This window comes from Salmo salar, chromosome 07 (assembly GCF_965601325.2).
Source record: "Salmo salar chromosome 07, fSalSal1, whole genome shotgun sequence".
NCBI classification, from domain to species: Eukaryota; Metazoa; Chordata; class Actinopteri; order Salmoniformes; family Salmonidae; genus Salmo; species Salmo salar.
This window is the reverse complement of record NC_138297.1, coordinates 47342387-47365030: the sequence shown is the minus strand read 5'-3', so window position 1 is coordinate 47365030 and position 22644 is coordinate 47342387. Positions and strand designations below refer to the sequence as shown.

Sequence of the window (22644 nt, the reverse complement as noted above, 5' to 3'; positions counted from 1 at the left end):
AAGCTAAGGAACTGGCAGTGGATCAAATCATTGTGAGGCAAAGAGTGGGGGGGTCGCAATCTTTTGAAACTTAAAAACGCGCTATTAAGTGTCTATAATCAGCACAATTGCTTTCATTGCGTATTATTAATATTATTTAAATTACATAGTTATGTTTCAGTGATATATTGGGGGGGACAAATCATATTTTTCCCAGGATGGGGGGGTCGTGTCCCCCCCGTCCCCCCCCGGGATTTCCGCCCCTGTGTGATGGGAGAAACGGGCATGATGTAAAAAGTGTCTGCCTCATTACATTGTCATACATTTTATCTCCAGCCTGTAAACTACAGAGAAGACCACATACTCTTTCTACCATTGACTAGATCTGCTACATGATTTATGTTGGATGAATTTTTGTTGATGGAACGTAGGTGGAGTGCCGCAGCGACGCGTCTCCAACAGCACCCCCGAAGAGGCACGCTGGCAATGGACAAGCAAAATATTTTTCCACCCCATGCCTTTGACAAAGTGGGCACTGCTTATCACAGGGTGGCATCAGTGCTCACCTAAAAATCCCACTGGTTGAGAGAGATTGCCATTGTTTCTGGGTAGAATTATTTGAGGTTTTAAGTGCTATTGTTGGAAGTGCGTCTTGGTCAGTTTAGCTCAGAAAATTCCGCCCTCAGTCTGCCACCCTCGGCGGCTACCTAATGAGCGGGCCGGCGTGACAGTCCCAGCTCCTAATGGTCTCCAGCCGTTACCATGGTGAATGTATGCCTTTGTGGTTTGAAAACCTCTACACCTCCCAGTTTGTATGTATACGTTATAGATGTAAGCGAGAGAGGGATATATCCATGTTCATTTGTGATTTCCACCCATTCAACAATAGGCTGTAGCATTTTGAAGGCAGATTGCAGAGGAAAAATAGGAGAAAACGCAGTTCGGATCCCAGTTCATTTTGTGATGTGGTGGTAGACACGAAAGGATGCGTGTCCTCTCCTCTATACGTTACTGCTCAAACAGAGGCCATTTTCATTGAATTAAACCGCCACACGTTATCCTTATGATTATGAACCCTCATCACTATCCCTCGCTCTCATCATTTCCCTCCTGTTTCTCTTTCTCTCTCTCCCTCCCTCGCCCTCTCTCCTGAACATCTCTTTTTCTGGTCTGTCTACCTTTTTCCATAATCTCCCTCGCTCTTTTCCTTTATTTCTCTCTCTCTCTCTCCATCCCTTTTCTCTCGCTCTTTTTTTCTCCCTCGCTGTCTGTCCTGCTCGTCTGCGTTGAATAGTCTGTGTTTGCTGGAATGGAAAGAGTCAGGATGAGGGAAGCTGAGGTAATAAGACAGTATGACTTTCCTTTTTGGCTGTAGAAAGGGCTGACTGCCCCCCCCTCCCTCCCTCCCTCTGTGTGAGGGTGTATCTAGTGGCCCATGCTGTTGGAAAAGGCAGCTTCAAGCCGCTGTATCTAATCATCAATGAGACATTACTCACTCCGTTAGGCTGGTAAGCTCCTTAGCAACACCACCGCTCTGTTGCTAACATCAGGAACAGGGGAATGCAAAACACAGGCTTGTTTTAGCCAGAGTTTATAGCATGATGTTGGCGATAGAGATTGATATGTGAGCCACCACCTTGATTCCGTCGTATGTAGCAACGTTTGAAATTGCGTTTTTTACATTGGTTAAAAGTAGAGACTCAGAGCTAGAAAAATTATATATCATACACTGCAGTTGAGGAACAATGGGAAAGTAATTCTGCTTTGGAAGTTGATAAACTTGTAACCCCACTTTTGAGAAAATGTGCTGTGAATGGTTTGGTACACCTACTGGAGAGCTCTTTGTCTAAACCCATTCAGTATAGTTCACACCCTCTTAAGCCAACCCATCTCTTTAAGGATTCACATGTGAAGTTATGTGTTAAACAGAGTGATTTAAGGTAGTATAGTGAACAACCACAGATTTCAAGACTAAAAGTGGTGAAATTAGTAGCAAAAAGTAGTATTAAAAGTACATTTTATCTAGGCCTTGGCCTATATCGTAATCTGACTTTGATGCAGGTCATATTCTTTACATTACCGTCTCTGGTAAACACACACTACAAATAAAATCTTTATTTGTCACATGCACAGGATACAGAAGGTGTAAACGGTACAGTGAAATGGTTACTTGCATAGTGAAGTATTTTGTTTAGACATGTAGCTAGCTAAACAATGCACCATAATCCCAACTCATACTACCATGCATGAATGTGCAGGTAGCTAAAGCTAACCAACTAGGTTCAATATTAGCTATCTAGCTAACATTAGGCTATAATTAGCAATGCAAATATTTTCTGAGATACTAATAATATTACAGATCATAAACGTAACGTTAGTTTGCGAGCCAGCCAGTTAACATCAGCGAGCTATCTAGCTAACAGTACGCTTTAATTTATGAACAGGAGGGCTGAACAGGCCCCCATTAACATTGACAGGGCTGAAGTGCTACTGGTCGAGGGTTTCAAATTCCTTGGTGTCCACATCACCAACCAACTATCATAGTCCAAACACACCAAGACAGTCGTGAAGAGGGCACGACTACACCTTTTCCCCCTCAGGAGACTGAAAAGATTTGGCATGGGTCCCCAGATCCTCAAAAGGTTCAACAGCTGCACCATCGAGAGCATTCTGACTGATTGCATCACCGCCTAGTATGCCAATTGCTCGGTATCTGACCGTAAGGCACTGCAGAGGGTTGTGCGTACGGCCCAGTACATCACTGGGGCCAAGCTTCCTGACATCCAGGACCTATATACTAGGCGGTCTCAGAGGAAGGCCCAAAAAATTGTAAAAGACTCGTCACCCAAGTCATAGACTGTTCTCTCTGCTACTGCACGGCAAGCAGTAATGGAGCACCAAGTCAAGGACCAAAAGGCACCTTAACAGCTTAACCCCCCCCCCCCCCCCCCCATTTTCACACTGCTGCTACTCTCTGTCTATTATCCATGCATAGTCACATTGACTCGGTACTGGTACCCCCTGTATATAGCCTCGTTATTGTTATGTAATTTTCTTTTTACTTTTAGATACTTTTTATTTGGTAAACATTTTCTCAACTCTATTTCTTGAACTGCATTGTTGGTTAAGGGCTTGTAAGTAAGCATTTCACGATGTATTCGGCGCATGTGACAAATAAAATTAGATTTGAGCTTGCAATGAAAACGACTTTCTGACAAAATTTGAAATGTATAATATCTAAAAATGTAGCTAGACTCTTACCCGTTGTCACGTCCTGACCAGTATAAGGGGTTATTTGGTTATTGTAGTTTGGTCAGGACGTGGCAGGGGGTATTTGTTTTATGTGGTTCGGGGTTTAATGGAATGTGTATTTATGTAAGAGGGGTGTTTGATTTATGTGTTCCGGGGTTTTTGGGTAATGTTCTTGTTTTGTATTTCTATGGTTTTCTATGTTGTGTATTTCTTTGTGTTGGCCTGGTATGGCTCTCAATCAGGAACAGCTGTACATCGTTGTTGCTGATTGAGAGTCATACTTAGGTAGCCCTGTTTCACCTGTCCCTTTGTGGGAAGTTGTTTTTGCATTGCTGTGTGTAGCCTGCATTACTGTACGTCCGTGCGTTTTCTTGTTTTGTGTTTTCGGTGTTCTAATTAAAAGTAAAAATGAGCACTCAACCCGCTGCGCCTTGGTCCATTTCATACGACGATCGTTACACCCGTATACATAAATGAATGCTTCTCCCTCTCTGTCATGGATGCCATGGTTGCCCTTAGTTTGAAGATGTAATCCAGAGACAGGTGTTTTATACAACAGCCTTCTGTGTTTTTCTTTTAGACTTGCTCAGCATTCGGTAATCATCTCTCTGCTTCCACCGGTCATTCCACTGATTTCAAAACTCGGTCAACTTCTTCCGTGACAACAACACTGTTGATCGTAATTTCTTCCCCATCACACCAGAAGACCATTAAAATGTCTGGTTCAATTTAAAATGCTTTTACCTAAACCAGGGATTTCCTCAGAGTCAGCATGGCACAATCGTTTTCCAGAAAGTAGTCTATCACAACTTTCCACTGATCTTTGTTGATAGCTCTTCTAACTTCCGGGCAGCAATGTTGAGAGCAGTAGCAACACTTTCGTGTTTTTCATGATATCGTTCAAAAAAAGACATGGTAGAACGTCCAGCACATTATCTCAGCCAATCATGGCAAGTGGGAAGGTCCCTGTATTTGTCTGTGGCTAAACCAATTAAAATCATAATTTATCCATTTTATTCGTATTTATAGATGGCATACAAGTTTGTTATTAAGGCACCTGAAGGGCATTTCTGCCAAAAAACGGATTTATAAATAAATGACTTTCAAATGCCGCTCCTGTGAGGTAATGACATACGGGTCACATATTTCCTGACCTGTATCTGTACATATGCACCTGGTGCCTGTGGTCGTTTAGCTGTATTTGAACAGCGATGTTGATTGAGGAGATGTAGTCGTTTAATCCCGCACACGGATGAACACACACAAACATACGCATGCATGAATGCCCGCATTCACACACACACACACACACACACACACACACACACACACACACACACACACACACACACACACACCCCGACACACACACATACATTCAAGTCTCTCACTCTCTCATACATTGACAGCGCAGACAGGTCATCCATAGTCATAATTAGTGGAGCCCATTGTCACCTCCGGGACAGTCAGTGATCACGTTGTTCAGTCACCTGTCACTACTGTCACTAGGCTACAGACAGGCACAGGGCCCAACGACCACAGAGACCAGGCCGGAATAGGAGAACGAGGTCCTAGTCTGTAGGGTTTACTAACTAACAATGCGTCACAGGCTAGAGTACATGCTTTCTTTACTAACAATACATAAAGATAATTACTTGACCCATTGGAAAGAGGCTTGAGTACATGCTTTCTTTACTAACAATACAAAAAGAGAATTACTTGACCCATTGGAAAGAGGCTAGAGTACATGCTTTCTTTACTAACAATACAAAAAGAGAATTACTTGACCCATTGGAAAGAGGCTAGAGTACATGCTTTCTTTACTAACAATACATAAAGATAATTACTTGACCCATTGGAAAGAGGCTAGAGTACATGCTTTCTTTACTAACAATACATAAAGATAATTACTTGACCCATTGGAAAGAGGCTAGAGTACATGCTTTCTTTACTAACAATACAAAAAGATAATTACTTGACCCATTGGAAAGAGGCTAGAGTACATGCTTTCTTTACTAACAATACAAAAAGATAATTACTTGACCCATTGGAAAGAGGCTAGAGTACATGCTTTCTTTACTAACAATACAAAAAGATAATTACTTGACCCATTGGAAAGAGGCTAGAGTACATGCTTTCTTTACTAACAATACATAAAGATAATTACTTGACCCATTGGAAAGAGGCTAGAGTACATGCTTTCTTTACTAACAATACATAAAGATAATTACTTGACCCATTGGAAAGAGGCTAGAGTACATGCTTTCTTTACTAACAATACATAAAGATAATTACTTGACCCATTGGAAAGAGGCTAGAGTACATGCTTTCTTTACTAACAATACATAAAGATAATTACTTGACCCATTGGAAAGAGGCTAGAGTACATGCTTTCTTTACTAACAATACAAAAAGATAATTACTTGACCCATTGGAAAGAGGCTAGAGTACATGCTTTCTTTACTAACAATACATAAAGATAATTACTTGACCCATTGGAAAGAATGAACCAAAAAAACGGAGCATGCTATTTGGAATGCTATTTGGCCCTAAACAGAGAGTACACAGTGGCAGAATACCTTACTGATCCAAAATTAAGGAAAGCTTTGACTATGTACAGACTCAGTGAGCATAGACGTGCTATTGAGAGAGGCCAGGCTCTCAATAGCTCCACAGGTTAATGAGAAGGGTGTGTTTGAAAGGATGCACATAACTCTGCAGTGTTGAGTTGTATTGGAGAGAGTCTCAGTGTTAAATCATTTTCCACACACAGTCTGTGCCTGTATTTAGTTATCATGCTAGTGAGGGCCTAGAATCCCCTCTCACATAGGTACGTGGTTGAAAAGGGCATCAGTGTCTTAACAGATTTAAATTCAATTTTCACAGAACCGCTTGTTGCAATTTCGATGTGGATCTCTTGCTCAGATATCGGAAAGTTGACTGGAGGCAGGGCATGAAAGGGATAGCGAATCCAGTTGTTTGTGTCATTCGTTTCGGGAAAGTACCTGCGTAATTGTGCACCCAACTCACTCAGGTGCTTCGCTACATAACATTTGACATTGTCCGTAAGCTTGAGTTCATTTGCACACACAAAAAATCATACAATGATGAAAAGACCTGTGTGTTGTCCTTGTTAATGCAGACAGAGAAGCGCTCCAAATTCTTAATCATAGCCTCAATTTTGTCCCTCACATCGAATATAGTTGCGGGGAGTCCCTGTAATCCTAGATTCAGATCATTCAAGCGAGAAAAAACATCACCCAGATAGGCCAGTCATGTGAGAAACTCGTCATCAGACAAGCGGTCAGACAAGTGAAAATGATGGTCAGTAAAGAACTTTAGGCTCATCTCTCAATTTAAAAAAAAACATGTAATTACTTTGCCCCTTGATAACCAGCCCACCTCTGTATGTTGTAAAAGTGTTACATGGTCGCTGTCCATATCATTGCATAGTGCAGAAAATACACGAGAGTTCAGGGGCCTTGCTTAAACAAAGTTAACCATTTTCACTGTAGTGTCCAAAACGTCTTTCAAGCTGTCAGGCATTCCCTTGGCAGCAGGAGCCTCTCGGTGGATGCTGCAGTGTACCCAAGTGGCGTCGGGAGCAACTGCTTGCACACTCAATTTATCGAGTTGTGAGATTTAACACACTTTGGCTGAGGAAAGGCACTACTCCAAATATAAGTGAACCCCAAATCAATGTAGTTCTCATCATATTTGCGCCTCTTCGATGATCCAACGTCCCTGTCTGTTGTTCGGTGCTTTCCCGGGTAAGGGGGCAGTATCTCTTCGGCTGAATCAGTTCACAACAGTCAGTGTCCATACAAGCAGGGCTAACAACAAATGTAGAATTACTGATGCTAGCATTGGATGTGCTTGTGGAAGCAGAACAACTTGTGTCGTCGACAGGTGCAGGTTTAGTACTGCTGGTAGTAGCAGTAGTAGCAGTACTACTGGCACGTCCTGACCAGTAAAAGGGGTTGTTTGTTATTATAGTTTGGTCATGGCAGGGGGTGTTTGTTTAGGGTGATTCGGGGTGTTTTGGTTTATGTTCTATGTTAGTGTATTTCTATGTTCGTTCTATTTGTTCTATTTCTATGCGTAGTTTATTGGGTTGACCTTCAATTGGAGGCAGCTGTTCCTCATTGCCTCTAATTGAAGGTCCTATTTAATAGAGGTGTTTTTGTCATGGGATTTGTGGGTAGTTGTTTCTCTGTATAGTCATTTTGTCCTTACGAACATTTTTTTGTCGTGGTTTTGTTTAAGTGTTTTGTATAACGTTTCTTTATAAATAAAGAAGAAGATGAGCACTTACATTCCTGCTGCGTTTTGGTCCACTCCATACGACGAATATGACAACTACCAGTAGAGCTGGTATGTGTCTCTATGGACACAGGCCTTACTTTTTTTAACCATTTATCAATTTTCGAGCAAACGGAATGAGCAGCAGCTACGTTTGGGTACATACAGACCGTTAGTGGAATTCCCGCGAGAGAGTAATGGTTAATGTGTTTGGATGTTAATTATTTGACTAGGCTACTTGTATTTGACATTGGGTTGTTATTTTGCTGAACAATAGATGGTTTAATTTTATTTTTGGCAGTGAAACGAGGCTACTTAGGCGATTAAAAAAAACCTCACCCAAATGTATAGCCCCGTTGGGAAAATATAAATGGACTGTTTGAAAATGTGAAGGAAAAACAACAGAAAAACAGGAATACCTGTCCTAGAGAAATTTACATGGTTATCAAAATGTCACGCCTGGGTAAGCCTACACTAAACACAGCCCTTATTTTAAATGTTTGTAAAATCCTTTATAGGGAAAATGAACGGTGGAAAAACGATTGGCACCATTTCCCTGTTTGACCTCTAGGTTTTATGGGTATTGTGACTCATGCTGTGGTACTCTATTGAGACATGGATTGTGTATGTGTGCCATTCAGAGGGTGAATGGGCGAGACAAAATATTTAAGTGCCTTTGAACGAGGTATAGTAGTAGGTGCCAGGCGTACCGTTTTGAATGTTTTCAAGAACTGCAACGCTGCTGGGTTTTTCATGCTCAACATTTACACGTGTGTATCAAGAATGGTCCACCGCCCAAAGGACATTCAGCCAATTTCACACAACTGTGGGAAGCATTGGTGTCAACATGGGCCAGCATCACTGTGGAACACTTTCGACACCTTTGTAGAGTCCATGCCCCAATGAATTGAGGCTGTTCTGAGGGCAAAAGGGGGTGCAACTCAATATTAGGAAGGTGTTCCTAATGTTTTGTACGCTCAGTGTATAGGCTCACAGGACTTGACCGTTCAGAATTGAATAGGCTCATCCGTTCATCCCCCCAACCTATGTCTTACTAACTGTTAACATCACATGTGCCCAGGCCAGTCTTCATGATTGCACACCATTTTCAGTGCAACTTTTGTAGATAATATTGTATCATACAGTATTGTGCAATATAGTTATATTTTTTGGTGGGGCTGTAATTTAGATATGAGGATAGGGATTTCTGTTAGAGCTGATCGTGGGTATCTTGATGATGAGTAAAAAAAAAAAAGAAATGTATGCATTCACTACTGTAAGTCGCTCTGGATAAGAGCGTCTGCTAAATGACTCAAATGTAAATGTAATGAGTAGGCTCATCGTGGGTATCTTGATGATGATGATGATGAGTGGGCTCATCGTGGGTATCTTGATGATGATGATGATGAGTGGGCTCATCGTGGGTATCTTGATGATGATGATGATGAGTGGGCTCATCGTGGGTATCTTGATGATGATGATGATGAGTGGGCTCATTGTGGGTGGGCTCATCGTGGGTATCTTGATGATGATGATGATGAGTGGGCTCATCGTGGGTATCTTGATGATGATGATGATGAGTGGGCTCATCGTGGGTATCTTGATGATGATGATGATGAGTGGGCTCATCGTGGGTATCTTGATGATGATGATGATGATGATGATGAGTGGGCTCATCGTGGGTATCTTGATGATGATGATGATGATGAGTGGGCTCATCGTGGGTATCTTGATGATGATGAGTGGGCTCATCGTGGGTATCTTGATGATGATGATGATGATGAGTGGGCTCATCGTGGGTATCTTGATGATGATTATGATGATGATGATGATGATGAGTGGGCTCATCGTGGGTATCTTGATGATGATGATGATGATGATGATGATGAGTGGGCTCATCGTGGGTATCTTGATTATGATGATGATGATGATGATGAGTGGGCTCATCGTGGGTATCTTGATGATGATGATGATGATGAGTGGGCTCATCGTGGGTATCTTGATGATGATGATGATGATGAGTGGGCTCATCGTGGGTATCTTGATGATGATGATGATGATGAGTGGGCTCATCGTGGGTATCTTGATGATGATGATGATGATGAGTGGGCTCATCGTGGGTATCTTGATGATGACGATGAGTGGGCTCATCGTGGGTATCTTGATGGAGGGATGTTTTGAGTGTGCGGAGTTCAGAGCAAAGAGATTTGTGCATGGGGACATTGGGAACAGAACAGTTTCTGCTGGGAGAACAATGCAGGCCAGGGATCAGCCAGGGAGATTGGAGATTAATTTCATATGAGAGGCCCTGGTAATCTGGGCTGTGTTTAATCTCAGTTTTGGGGATTGGAGTGATGATGCTGGCTCCTTGCTGTTTCTGGGTATTTTAGAGAACCGTGTGTGTGTGTGTGTGTGTGTGTGTGTGTGTGTGTGTGTGTGGTGGGTTTGTTTTCTCCTAGTAGAACACACATTCTGCATTTTGATGCACAACCTTTTTTATTCACACTTTAGTTGATCAGTTTGCTAATTCTGAGATGTTTTGTCCTGAATGCTAAATAGCTGTTAAGCTCCATTGAAAATGAAGATGCTACATCAACCTCATAGCGAAGTTAATGACTAGATGAACGTAGAGAGGAGAGAGAGAGAGAGGAGAGTGAAAGAGAGGGAGAGGAGAGTGAAAGAGAGGGAGAGGAGAGTGAAAGAGAGGGAGAGGAGAGTGGAAGAGAGGGAGAGTGAAAGAGAGGAGAGTGAAAGAGAGGGAGAGGAGAGTGAAAGAGAGGGAGAGGAGAGTGAAAGAGGGAGAGTGAAAGAGAGAGAGGAGGGAGAGGAGAGTGAAAGGGCGAAAGAGAAACTCTAGTCTCAGTGGCTGATAGTCTCGATCCTGTAAATCCTAAAACATGGCACATTTAATCAGCTCTAATGAGAGCAGCTTTGTAGATGAGCTTCTCCTTATTTTTTAAGTCATTTAATCACACGCCGTTCCTCTCCATACCCCTCCCCCCCCCTCTCCAGCACCTGTTCTAACTCCCACCTCCTATCTGAGCAACGCCTGTATATTGATACATCTCTATCTGAGCAGCGCCTGTATATTGATACATCTCTATCTGAGCAGCGCCTGTATATTGATACATCTCTATCTGAGCAGCGCCTGTATATTGATACATCTCTATCTGAGCAACGCCTGTATATTGATACATCTCTATCTGAGCAGCGCCTGTATATTGATACATCTCTATCTGAGCAACGCCTGTATATTGATACATCTCTATCTGAGCAACGCCTGTATATTGATACATCTCTATCTGAGCAACGCCTGTATATTGATACATCTCTATCTGAGCAACGCCTGTATATTGATACATCTCTATCTGAGCAACGCCTGTATATTGATACATCTCTATCTGAGCAGTGTGTGAAACAATTAGCCAGTTAGCTACATGAGACCATACAGGAGCGTTTCTCTCCCATAGCGGCCAAAAGCTCCATCTCATCTGCATTCAATCTCATCCTCTTCTTTTTCTAGCTCTCCTTCTCTCTCGCTGTCGTAATACTAGCACATTCACGCACGCTCACACGCTCCTTCTTGGCCGCTTCATCTCTGTTTTTCTCTCACTGCGTCCCTCTCTCTTGCATACCTCTCTCACTCTCCATCCCAGCTCTCTTTGAATGTGTGCGTGTGTGTGTGTGGCGTTAGTGTGGAGTTCGGCAGTGATGACGGCAGTTCAGTGATGTATAATTGTCCTTGCTTGTGTGTGTGGTTATATCTCTCTCTCTCTCTCTCTCTCTCTCTCTCTCCTCTGTCTCTCTCTCTCTCTCTCTCTGTCTCTCTGTCTCTCTGTCTCTCTGTCTCTCTCTCTCTCTCTCTCTCTCTCTCTCTCTGTCTCTCTGTCTGTCTCACTCTCACACACATGTGGAGCAGTGAGTCCAGTCACAGTCAGCCTTACCCAGTAACACAAAAGGGGAAGGCGTTCAGTCTAAATGTCGTTATTGCACCCAGCCTCTCTATTCAGACACCAGCATTATTCAGAACCTCTTTAATCTCAACACCTCGAAGGCCTTTACAGAGAATACATAAATACATGTGTAAGAATGGGCCCACCTTACATCTGCAGCAGCGGCTGGGTCTTTGTCACACCGCGGGGTTGGTGCCGCTCTAGATGGATCTGAAGTCTACACGTCAGGTAATGTTGTGGTGCGTACATGGGGTAGAGTAATGGCAGGCAAACATCAGGCAAAATCAAAGATGCACTTCTGAAGTGCAGCAGAGCTTTCCATAAAGGCTTTTCACGTTCGTACTCCCAGTACCTCATGGGAAAGGTTAGAATCCAACAAATATCATTGTGGCTTTTTGAAGTTGTCTCATGTGAATGTATTTCAGAAGCAGTTGTCATCAGCATGCCTTCCCTGCAATCAGGATTTATTTGTAGACGGTTGTTTTGTCAGGGCCATTTCCATCGAAAAGGACCCATGAGCACCAACATTCATAGTTTATAGGAGCTTGTCATATGAAAGCTAAGAGTCTATATTTTTGGGAAATGAAGGCATGGATACATTTTTCAACCATTTTCCATCTTAACGTTTTGGCAAAAGTACTGTGTTTGATTTCTAGTCAAACAGATGGAAAATGGTCTTAGTAAACATCTACCAGATAAAGTCTTAAAAGGCGTCATAAATATACAGTAATGTTGAGGTAAAGAGTGCTGCCAACTAATATCAACACTTGTATTTCAAACCAAGTGTGTTAAAACAGTCTGTGTCTGGACAACCCCTCCCTCTCTCTCCTCTCTCCAGTTAATGTCACCTCTCCCAGCTCTTACTGACACCTACCCATGACCCCCCCCCCCCCCCCCCTCTTTCCATTTACTGTGACCAGCATCCTCGCCCACTGAGCACTGACATTGTACGCTGAAAAGTAGTTGAAATTTGTTCAGTCCACCTTGGCCTTGATGTTAACGTCCACAGACTGACGGGACTGGAACAAATCTAAACCTCAGCTACTCTTCCTGGGGTCCATCAGTTCCTGCCAAGGCAGCAGCTACTCTTCCTGGGGTCCATTAGTTCCTGCCAATGCAGCAGCTACTCTTCCTGGGGTCCATCAGTTCCTGCCAAGGCAGCAGCTACTCTTCCTGGGGTCCATCAGTTCCTGCCAAGGCAGCAGCTACTCTTCCTGGGGTCCATTAGTTCCTGTCAAGGCAGCAGCTACTCTTCCTGGGGTCCATTAGTTCCTGTCAAGGCAGCAGATACTCTTCCTGGGGTCCATTAGTTCCTGCCAAGGCAGCAGCTACTCTTCCTGGGGTCCATTAGTCCCTGCCAAGGCAGCAGCTACTCTTCCTGGGGTCCATTAGTCCCTGTCAAGGCAGCAGATACTCTTCCTGGGGTCCATTAGTTCCTGTCAAGGCAGCAGCTACTCTTCCTGGGGTCCATTAGTCCCTGTCAAGGCAGCAGATACTCTTCCTGGGGTCCATTAGTTCCTGTCAAGGCAGCAGCTACTCTTCCTGGGGTCCATTAGTCCCTGTCAAGGCAGCAGATACTCTTCCTGGGGTCCATTAGTTCCTGCCAAGGCAGCAGCTACTCTTCCTGGGGTCCATTAGTCCCTGTCAAGGCAGCAGATACTCTTCCTGGGGTCCATTAGTTCCTGCCAAGGCAGCAGCTACTCTTCCTGGGGTCCATTAGTCCCTGTCAAGGCAGCAGATACTCTTCCTGGGGTCCATTAGTTCCTGCCAAGGCAGCAGCTACTCTTCCTGGGGTCCATTAGTTCCTGCCAAGGCAGCAGCTACTCTTCCTGGGGTCCATTAGTTCCTGCCAAGGCAGCAGCTACTCTTCCTGGGGTCCATTAGTTCCTGTCAAGGCAGCAGCTACTCTTCCTGGGGTCCATTAGTTCCTGCCAAGGCAGCAGCTACTCTTCCTGGGGTCCATTAGTTCCTGCCAAGGCAGCAGATACTCTTCCTGGGGTCCATTAGTTCCTGCCAAGGCAGCAGCTACTCTTCCTGGGGTCCATTAGTTCCTGTCAAGGCAGCAGCTACTCTTCCTGGGGTCCATTAGTTCCTGCCAAGGCAGCAGCTACTCTTCCTGGGGTCCAAACACATTGAGGCACTTACATCCCACATTAAAACAAAAGATAAAACAGTACACCATATAACATTATTACTCCACTACATATCTATTATACAAAATGTATAATAGCACCATACAACAATATTACAGAGTACGTGTGTGTAGAGTGCGCACTCTAGCACACACATTAATAATATGCATGTAAACCTCTCATGGCTTACAAAAACAAGTAGTGCTGAAGTTGATCTCCACTTTGAGTCATGAGAGATTGACATGCATATTATTCATGTTAGCTCTCCATGTACAATTAAGGGCCAGCTGTGCTGCCCTGTTCTGAGCCAATTTGAATTTTCCGAGGTCCCACAGGGTCACCTGACCACACGACTGAACAGTAGTCCAGGTGCGACAACTAGGGCCTGTAGGACCTGCCTTGTTGATAGTGTTGTTAAGAAGGCAGAGCAGCGCTTTATTATGGACAGACTTCTCCCCATCTTAGCTACTGTTGTGTCAACATGTTTTGACCTTGACAGTTTACAATCCAGGTTTACTCTAAGCAGTTTAGTCACCTTAACTTTCTCAATTTCCACATTATTCATTAGAAGATTTAGAATACAATGCTTTTAGTTTTTGTAATATTTAGGACTTATTCCTTGCCACCCATTCTGAAACTAACTTCAGCTCTTTAAGTGTTGCAGTGGTTTTACTTGCTGTAGTAGCTGGCGTGAAGTTTGTTGAGTCATCTGTGTACATAGACACACTGGCTTTACTCTGAAGTGTAACAAAACAGCCCCCACAATCTTTTTATCATCATTTCTCTCAGCCAATCATCAGTCATTTGTGTAAGTGCTGTGCTTGTTGAATGTCCTTCCCTGTAAGCGTGCTGAAAGTCAGTTGTCAATTTGTTTACAGTAAATAGTATTGTATCTGGTCAAACACCATTTTCTTCCAGAAGTTTACTAAGGGTTGGTAACAGACTGACTTTTGCTTCCCTCTGGGCCTGAGGTCACACCTTCCGGTAGGCTTAAATTGAAGATATGGCAAATAGGAGTGTCAATATCGTCCGCTATTATCCTCAGTCATTTTCCATCCAGATTGTCAGACCCCGGTGGCTTGTCATTGTTGATAGACAACAATCATTTTTTCACCTCTTCCACACTCACTTTACGGAATTCAAAATGACAATGCTTGTCTTTAATCATTTTATCAGTTATACTTGGATGTGAAGTGTTAGCGTTTGTTGCTGGCATGTCATACCTATGTTTGCTAATCTTCCCAAGGAAAAAATTCTGAAAGTAATTGGCAATATCAGTGGGTTTTGTGATTAATGAGCCATCTGAATGATGTCTTTATGTCCATAAATTCATTTAAGGTGCTCCAAAGCTTTTTACTATCATTATTTTTTATCTTTGTTTCATAGTATAGTTTCTTATTTTTATTCAGTTTAGTCAAATCATTTCTCAATTTGCAGTACGTTTGCCAAATGGTTGCGCAGACAGATTTATGTGCCATTTCTTTTAGTGCCGCTCTCTCAGCCATAACATTCTTCAATTCCTCATCAATCCACAGGGATTTAAGTTTTTACAGTCATTTTCTTAATGGGTGCATGTTTATTAGTAACTGCAATAAGCCATTTCATAAATGTGTCAAGTGCAGCTTCTGGTTGCTCCTCATTACACACCACAGACTAGCAAATATTCTTTACGTCATCAACATATGAATCACTACAAAACGTATTGTATGACCTCTTATACACTATATTAGGTCCAGCCTTTGGAACTTTGGTTTTCCTAGATATGGCTAGTATATTGTGATCACTACATCCTATGGATTTGGATACTGCTTTAAATCACATTTCTGCAGCATTAGTGAAGATGTGATCAATACATGTGGATGATTTCATTCCTGTGCTGTTTGTAACTACCTTGGTAGGTTGACTGATAACCTGAACCATGTTGCAGGCACTGGTTACAGTTTGAAGCTTTTTCTTGAGCGGGCAGCTTGATGAGAGCCAGTCAATATTTAAAAATCACCCAGAAAATGTACTTCTCTGTTGATATCACATACATTATCAAGCATTTCACACATATTATCCAGATACTGACTGTTAGCAGTTGGTAGTGTATAGCAGCTTCCCACGAGAATGGACTTATGTGTTATTCCGTTACCGGGTGTAAATCTACTTCACTTACTAGAATTCAATAACCAAAAGAGGTTTGTTGAAATTCAAGGTGTCGTGTCATATCGGACAGCCCGGTCTTTCTGCAGACATCTGTGAATCGTAATTCGGAGCACCTGTTTTGGTTTTAGGAAATCTTGGTTGAATAGAAACCCAAGATAGATTCGGTTAGCCCCTGCACAGTTCTTCCAATAAATGAGTTTCTGTAAAACTTTCAGTGGAAATTGTTAGAAGTCGTCCTTGTACATAGATGTGTGTGGTTTGTTCAACTTTGAAATCATGGGTTTTTGTTTGACATATATTTGAAAGTGGAAAAAACGGAGTAAAAGTGTCATTCTGTTGTCCACTAACAACTGAACCTTTCAACCGAAGAACCATGCATTGCCGTTTTGGAAAATCTTAGTGATATGATATATTTCTCGATTGTATAGTGGATATGAATCATAAAATGTTCCATACAGACTGTAAATAGACAACATGTACAATACATGCCCATGTTAGTTGCCAACTCTGGACATTACAGTGAACTTATAGTAAGATACAACATCAATAATCATCTGTAAATGCAAAAAGCTACTGACATTTTCTCAGAGGAAGCCAAGCATCACAGCTTGCAGCTGAGTACAGGCATGGAATGGAATGACAGAGGCTTCTAGGTAGTGTAGTCACAGGAGGGTTAAAGCAGCCACTCAATCGGCCCCCCTAATGCCACTATTTAGTGGGGAAGCCACTAATCCTGCATGTCAGTATCAGTGTTATTGTGTCACTGTCACCTTGTGAGTCTATTATAGTAATCTCTCTTACTCTCCCTCTCAGCCACAGTCTCTCTCTCTCTCTCTCTCTCTCCCTCTCAGCCACCGACTCTCTTTCTCTCTCAGCCTCTCTTTCTCTCCCTCTCAGCCACAGACTCTCTCTTTCTCTCTCTCTCTCTCTCTCTCTCAGCCTCTCTTTCTCTCTCTCCCAGCCTCTCTTTCTCTCTCTCTCAGCCTCTCTTTCTCTCCCTCTCAGCCTCTCTTTCTCTCCCTCTCAGCCACAGTCTCTTTCTCTCTCTCTCAGCCACAGTCCCTCTTTCTCTCTCAGCCTCTCTTTCTCCCCCTCTCAGCCACAGTCTCTCTTTCTCTCTCCCAGCCTCTTTCTCTCCCTCTCAGCCACAGACTCTCTCTCTTTCTCCCCCTCTCAGCCACAGTCTCTCTCTCTCCTTTCTCTCCCTCTCAGCCACAGTTTCTCTCTCTCTTTCTCTCTCTCCCAGCCTCTTTCTCTCCCTCTCAGCCACAGACTCTCTCTCTTTCTCCCCCTCTCAGCCAGTCTCTCTCTTTCTCCCCTCTCAGCAGTCTCTCTCTTTCTCCCCTCTCAGCCAGTCTCTCTCTCTCTCTCTCTCTCTCTCTCTCTCTCTCTCTCTCTCTCTCTCTCTCTCTCTCTCTCTCTCTCCTCTCAGCCACAGTCTCTCTCTCTCCCTCTCAGCCACAGTCTCTCTCCCTCTCTCTCTCAGCCACAGTCTCTCTCTCTCTCTCTCTCTCTCAGCCACAGTCTCTCTCTCTCTCTCTCCCTCTCAGCCACAGTCTCTCTCTCTCTCTCTCCCTCTCAGCCACAGTCTCTCTCTCTCTCTCTCCTCTCAGCCACAGTCTCTCTCTCTCTCTCTCCCTCTCAGCCACAGTCTCTCTCTCTCTCTCCCTCTCAGCCACAGTCTCTCTCTCCTCTCAGCCACAGTCTCTCTCTCCCTCTCAGCCACAGTCTCTCTCTCCCTCTCAGCCTCAGTCTCTCTCTCTCTCTCTCTCTCTCCCTCTCAGCCACAGTCTCTCTCTCTCTCTCTCTCTCTCTCGCCCTCTCAGCCAGTCTCTCTCTCTCTTTCTCTCTCCCTCTCCCTCTCTCTCTCTCAGCCAGTCTCTCTCTCTCTCTCTCCCTCTCAGCCAGTCTGTCTCTCTCGCCCTCTCAGCCAGTCTCTCTCTCTCTTTCTCTCCCCCTCTCAGCCAGTCTCTCTTTCTCTCTCTCTCTCTCTCTCTCTCAGCCACAGTCTTTCTCTCTCTCTCTCTCTTTAGCCACTCTCTCAGCCACTCTTTCTCTCTCTCTTAGCCACTCTTTCTCTCTCTTAGCCACTCTTTCTCTCTCTCAGCCACTCTCGCCCTCTCTCAGCCACTCTCTCTCTCTCTCTCTCTCTCTCTCTCTCCTCTCTCTCTCTCTCTCTCTCTCTCTCTCTTTAGAGGAGAAACCCAGGATATGTGTCTAATTTGACAACTCTTCCTTGGGGAAATATTTATACATACATTCACACACATACATCATACAGCTGTGTGCATGTCTGTGTGTGTGTGTGCTTCTCCCATGTAAGAGCCCATCTTTGTCTCTGTAGGCAAGATCACTTCGCTCCAGCATTATTCAATTGGGCCCCGTTAACCAAGAGGACCTGTCACAATGGTTATCTGTCTGAGAGTGACACACACACACTCACACACTCTACACTGGCTGCAGGCTGCCCATGTAGTTTCCATTCAATGCAATCATACCCACTGGAGCCTCGCTGAGACAATTACCCAGGTTTATGCACACGAGGAAACGCTATCGCCCAATGTCGCCGCCAACTGCAATAGCAGAAGGGACAAACTTGAACTGCAAAACACCTAGTCAACACCCAATAACCACATACACACACACACACACACACACACACACACACACACACACACACACACACACTCAAAGCCCCTTTGTGTATGAACACAGCTGGGGAGATACTGTATTACACAATCCCTCTGCTCCCTGTCAACAAAAAAGAAAAAAAAGATTGATTTCCAGCCAGTGGACGGGGTTGATAGAGCCATCACAGGGTACATACAGTACACTATCTCTGTTCTGTGTGACTGCTTTAAAGGTTGTCTTTGTTGTAGCGCCGCCGTTCAGCTTTTCTCTTATAGGTCTCATTCACACATTCAGCTCTTCTCTGTCTCAAACCCACACACAGGATTCTCTCTCTCTCTCTCTCTCTCTCTCTCTCTATTACAGGATTCACCCATGCTTGCCTCCCTCTCTTCTCTCCCATTTCTACTGTGTACGTCTTTCTCCTGTTACCTCTTCTCTCTCCTTCCCTGTCTTTTGTGGCGTTTTGGTTTCACGGTATGTGGTCAGTCTCTTTCCTTCTCCCTGGGCAGAGACTAAACCACATTCGTAGTCTATAGAGTATAGAGATGGAGACCCAGTCCTAGCCTTCCTAATGGGCGAGCTGCTTCCACAGACCAGCGAGGGTGGGTGGGAGACCAGCTGGCTCTTGTAGCCGAGGGAGATGGGTGGAGGCTGGGTGACTTCTCCCTGGCGTAGAGGGGTTGTGTGTCCAGGTCATGCTGGTAAGAGAGGGATTATGGTGGATTAGGGAGCAGGGGATCTTAGCATGTTTTGGAGCTCAGTTCAGACCCCTCTGTAGGGTGTGTAACAGGTGTGTGCTCTCATTCATTCAGTGAGTGAGTGGACAAACAACATGGATCAGCACTCAGTTTAATCACAGATCTCTTGTTTTAATGTGTTTACAGTATTCTAGAAGGCTGTGTGTGCTTTGATTAGCTTCAATCGGTCTGTTACTAGTTGCCATTGAGAATAAACATTCACATGAAGAGACCTGAACGTTCAATAAGATCAGCTGCCAGTGTGACAGATGTGTGAGCAACTCAGTGAAAGGAGAGTGAGAGTGAGAGAAGAGGAGGTGAGGTGTGATGATAAAGGTGAGAAGAATATAGGGGAGAAGAAGGATTCCAACAGAGGGAGGAAGGAAGGAAGGAAGGAAGGAAGGAAGGAAGGAAGGAAGGAAGGAAGGAAGGAAGGAAGGAAGGAAGGAAGGAAGGAAGGAAGGAAGGAAGGAAGGAAGGAAGGAAGGAAGGAAGGGATGTATGAGAATGATTTGTGCTTTACTGAACAATGCCTGGCTGTTATGTCTCTGACAATAGTAATTGAAACGGGTGTGATACCGAGCGAACACTGAGTCCATGATTTTGTGAATAAAGCAGAACCAGAACTATCCCGTTTGTGATTGCGAATCACACATGAAAGGTGTGTGTGTGTGTGTGTGTGTGTGTGTGTGTGTGTGTGTGTGTGTGTGTGTAGCATTGTTGTTTTATCAGTGTTTTTAGTGCTTTTCAGTGAAGTGTCAGATGGTGATGTCTTGGAGTCATCAGGAAATGGAGGCTTCAAAATGTCTCTAGTGCGATCTGGACTATAGCACTACACACACACATACATACACACACACACACACACACACACACACACACACACACACACACACACACACACACACACTAATAAGATGTGTTGAATATTACTAAGGTTATATTAATGGGGTGGCAGGTAGCCTAGTGGTTAGAGCGTAGGACTAGTAACCGGAAGGTCGCGCGATCGATTCCCTGAGCTGACAAGGTAAAAATCTGTCGTTCTGCCCCTGAACAAGGCAGTTAACCCACTGTTCCTAGGCCGTCATTGTAAGTAAGAATTTGTTCTTAACTGACTTTCCTAGTTAAATAAAGGTTAAATAAAAATAATGTATTACTCAGGTTTTACTGAAATTGTACACTTTCCAAAATGATGTCATGCTTGATAAGCCTTATTTCACTCCCATTAGCATAGTGAAATAGGAGGACAGAAAGGAGGGAGGAGACGACGAGAACGAGGAAAGGAAGTACGAATTAATTCAGAACCAGCACCATGTCCCAAAGGCAGGAGAGACGAGCAGGATGAGGAGAGGCGGGGAATGGAAGAATAGAATAATAGTGGAGAGGAAGAGGTTAGAGAGGAAGAGGGAGGACGTGTTCCCTGTCTCCCCTCGTTCCCTCGTTGCTGATTGGCACAGCAGCATGCACCATTAGCCAGTTTATGAATGAAAGCAAACCAGATATGAAATTTGATTTCCTACTGAGCTAACAAGAAGAACGCAGCAGGAAAACGAGGTGAGGGTGGGAAATGGAGAGAAAGAGGGGAACGGGGAAGAAGGGAGCCGATATATGGAGGAGAGAACATAGTGAGAATAAACATGAACTGTGGAGAAAGGGAGACAGGGAGACCGAGGGAACTGGGACAAAGGATACGGAGGAGATCAAGCATATTAAAGAGCAAATTGAACATGAAACAATAAGTAAAGGACAACAAGAGGGAGGGATAGATAAAGAGAGGGGGGAGACGGTGAGGGAGAGAGCGATAGAGTGATAGCTGAGGGGCTGTGAAGTGTGATGGTGATATAGTGAGTGAGTGGTTTGGAGGCTTTCAGATGAGCTGGACAGAGAACAGTGAGATTCATGGAGCCGAGTCTGCATTAATGATCTCTGCTTCATAAATCTCTCTCTCTCTCTCTCTCTCTCTCTCTCTCTCTCTCTCTCTCTCTCTCTCTCTCTCTCTCTCTCTCTCATGGAAACCTTGTTAACTTTTTTTGCTGTTTCATGTCTGTGTTTAGTATCTGCACTTGTGTTGAACGGTCTTACACAATTGCTAATTGATTAATGAAATATTTTCTCTTTCTCCATTTCTCTCTCCTAGCGGGGCGTTCTCTGAGGTGGTGTTGGCCCAGGAGAGGTCTACGGGGAAGATGTTTGCTGTGAAGTGTATCCCCAAGAAGGCCCTGAAGGGGAAAGAGAGCAGCATCGAGAACGAGATCGCCGTGCTCCGCAAGTAAGTCTCCCACCTACCTTCTCCTCCCTAACACCTGTTACCCTGGCGACCGAACGGAAAACACCGCCGCCCCTCACCATCACGCTCGCTTCCCTCCCACTACTCCCCATTCACTGTTATCTTTAGGTCACGATCCACAGTCTCACGCTGACAGAAGAGGAGATCCGGGTAGGTAGCGACGATAGAAAATGTCCTCTGTCTCATATTTCTTTTCTTAGTGACCTTGTCTCCTAAGCGCTGATACTGTACTGAATGTTCATTCTAATCTTTTCTCCCAGTGAGGAACACGCATGTATTTTACAAGTATTATTCATACATATTGTCAGGTAGCTGAGTAGAGATCTGTATGAACACACACACACACACCAGGGGATAAAACCAAAGATATGCATCTCTACGTCACTAGATAATACAGTAATCCCTCTCCACAGCTTGGACTTGGCTGTGTGTGTGTGTGTGTGTGTGTGTGTGTGTGTGGTCAGATATCACCTTGGATCTGGCTCAGTAGTTCCACAAGGACTCACTCTCTCACACACTCACTCAGTCACTCACTGTCCAGAAGTAAGCGGCTACAGTATGTGATGGTGTTATTATTGCAGTATACCATATGTGTTCCCTAGGGACAGGAGAGACACCACTGGCCCTGGCAATATTTATGGGGGATAGGTGTTGTCACGGTGATCCAGTCAGTGGAGGGGGGGGGGGGGGTGGTGTTGCCTGGCCTCTGACGCCTTCCATGTTAGACCTTCGACTTTCTGCCACTCTCAGCATCTCCTGGCAACCAGCTGATTGACAGGCTAATATGGCCTGCAGAGGTCACAAGACACACCTCCTCAGGGTCAGTGCTTCATACCCAAACATTGTCATTCACATGTACATTATATATACAAAATATGTGGACGCCCTTCAAATTAGTGCATTCGGCTATTTCAGCCACACCCGTTGCTGACAGGTGTATAAAATCGAGCACACAGCCATGCGATCTCCATAGACAAACATTGGCAGTAGAATGGCCGTACTGAAGAGCTCAGTGGCTTTCAACGTGGCACTGTCATAGGATGCCACCTTTCCAAAAAGTCAGTTCGTCAAATTTCTGCCCTGCTAGAGATACCCAGGTCAAGTGATGTTATTGTGAAGTGGAAACTTCTAGGAGCAACAACGTCTCAGCCGCAAAGTGGTAGGCCACACAAGCTCACAGAATGGGACCGCCGAGTGCTGAAGTGTGTAGCGTGTAAAAATCG

General features: G+C 44.2%; 1 protein-coding gene across 1 annotated transcript in view; it reads left to right on the top strand.

The window, feature by feature from the left end:
• LOC106609279 (calcium/calmodulin-dependent protein kinase type 1D) overlaps positions 1–22644 on the top strand; it is a 63397-nt gene that overhangs the window by 15855 nt on the left and 24898 nt on the right. Inside the window, exon 2 of the mRNA XM_014207908.3 lies at positions 21272–21403. Within this exon, the coding sequence (XP_014063383.1) occupies positions 21272–21403 (132 nt within the window). The remainder of the gene's footprint in view (positions 1–21271; positions 21404–22644) is intronic.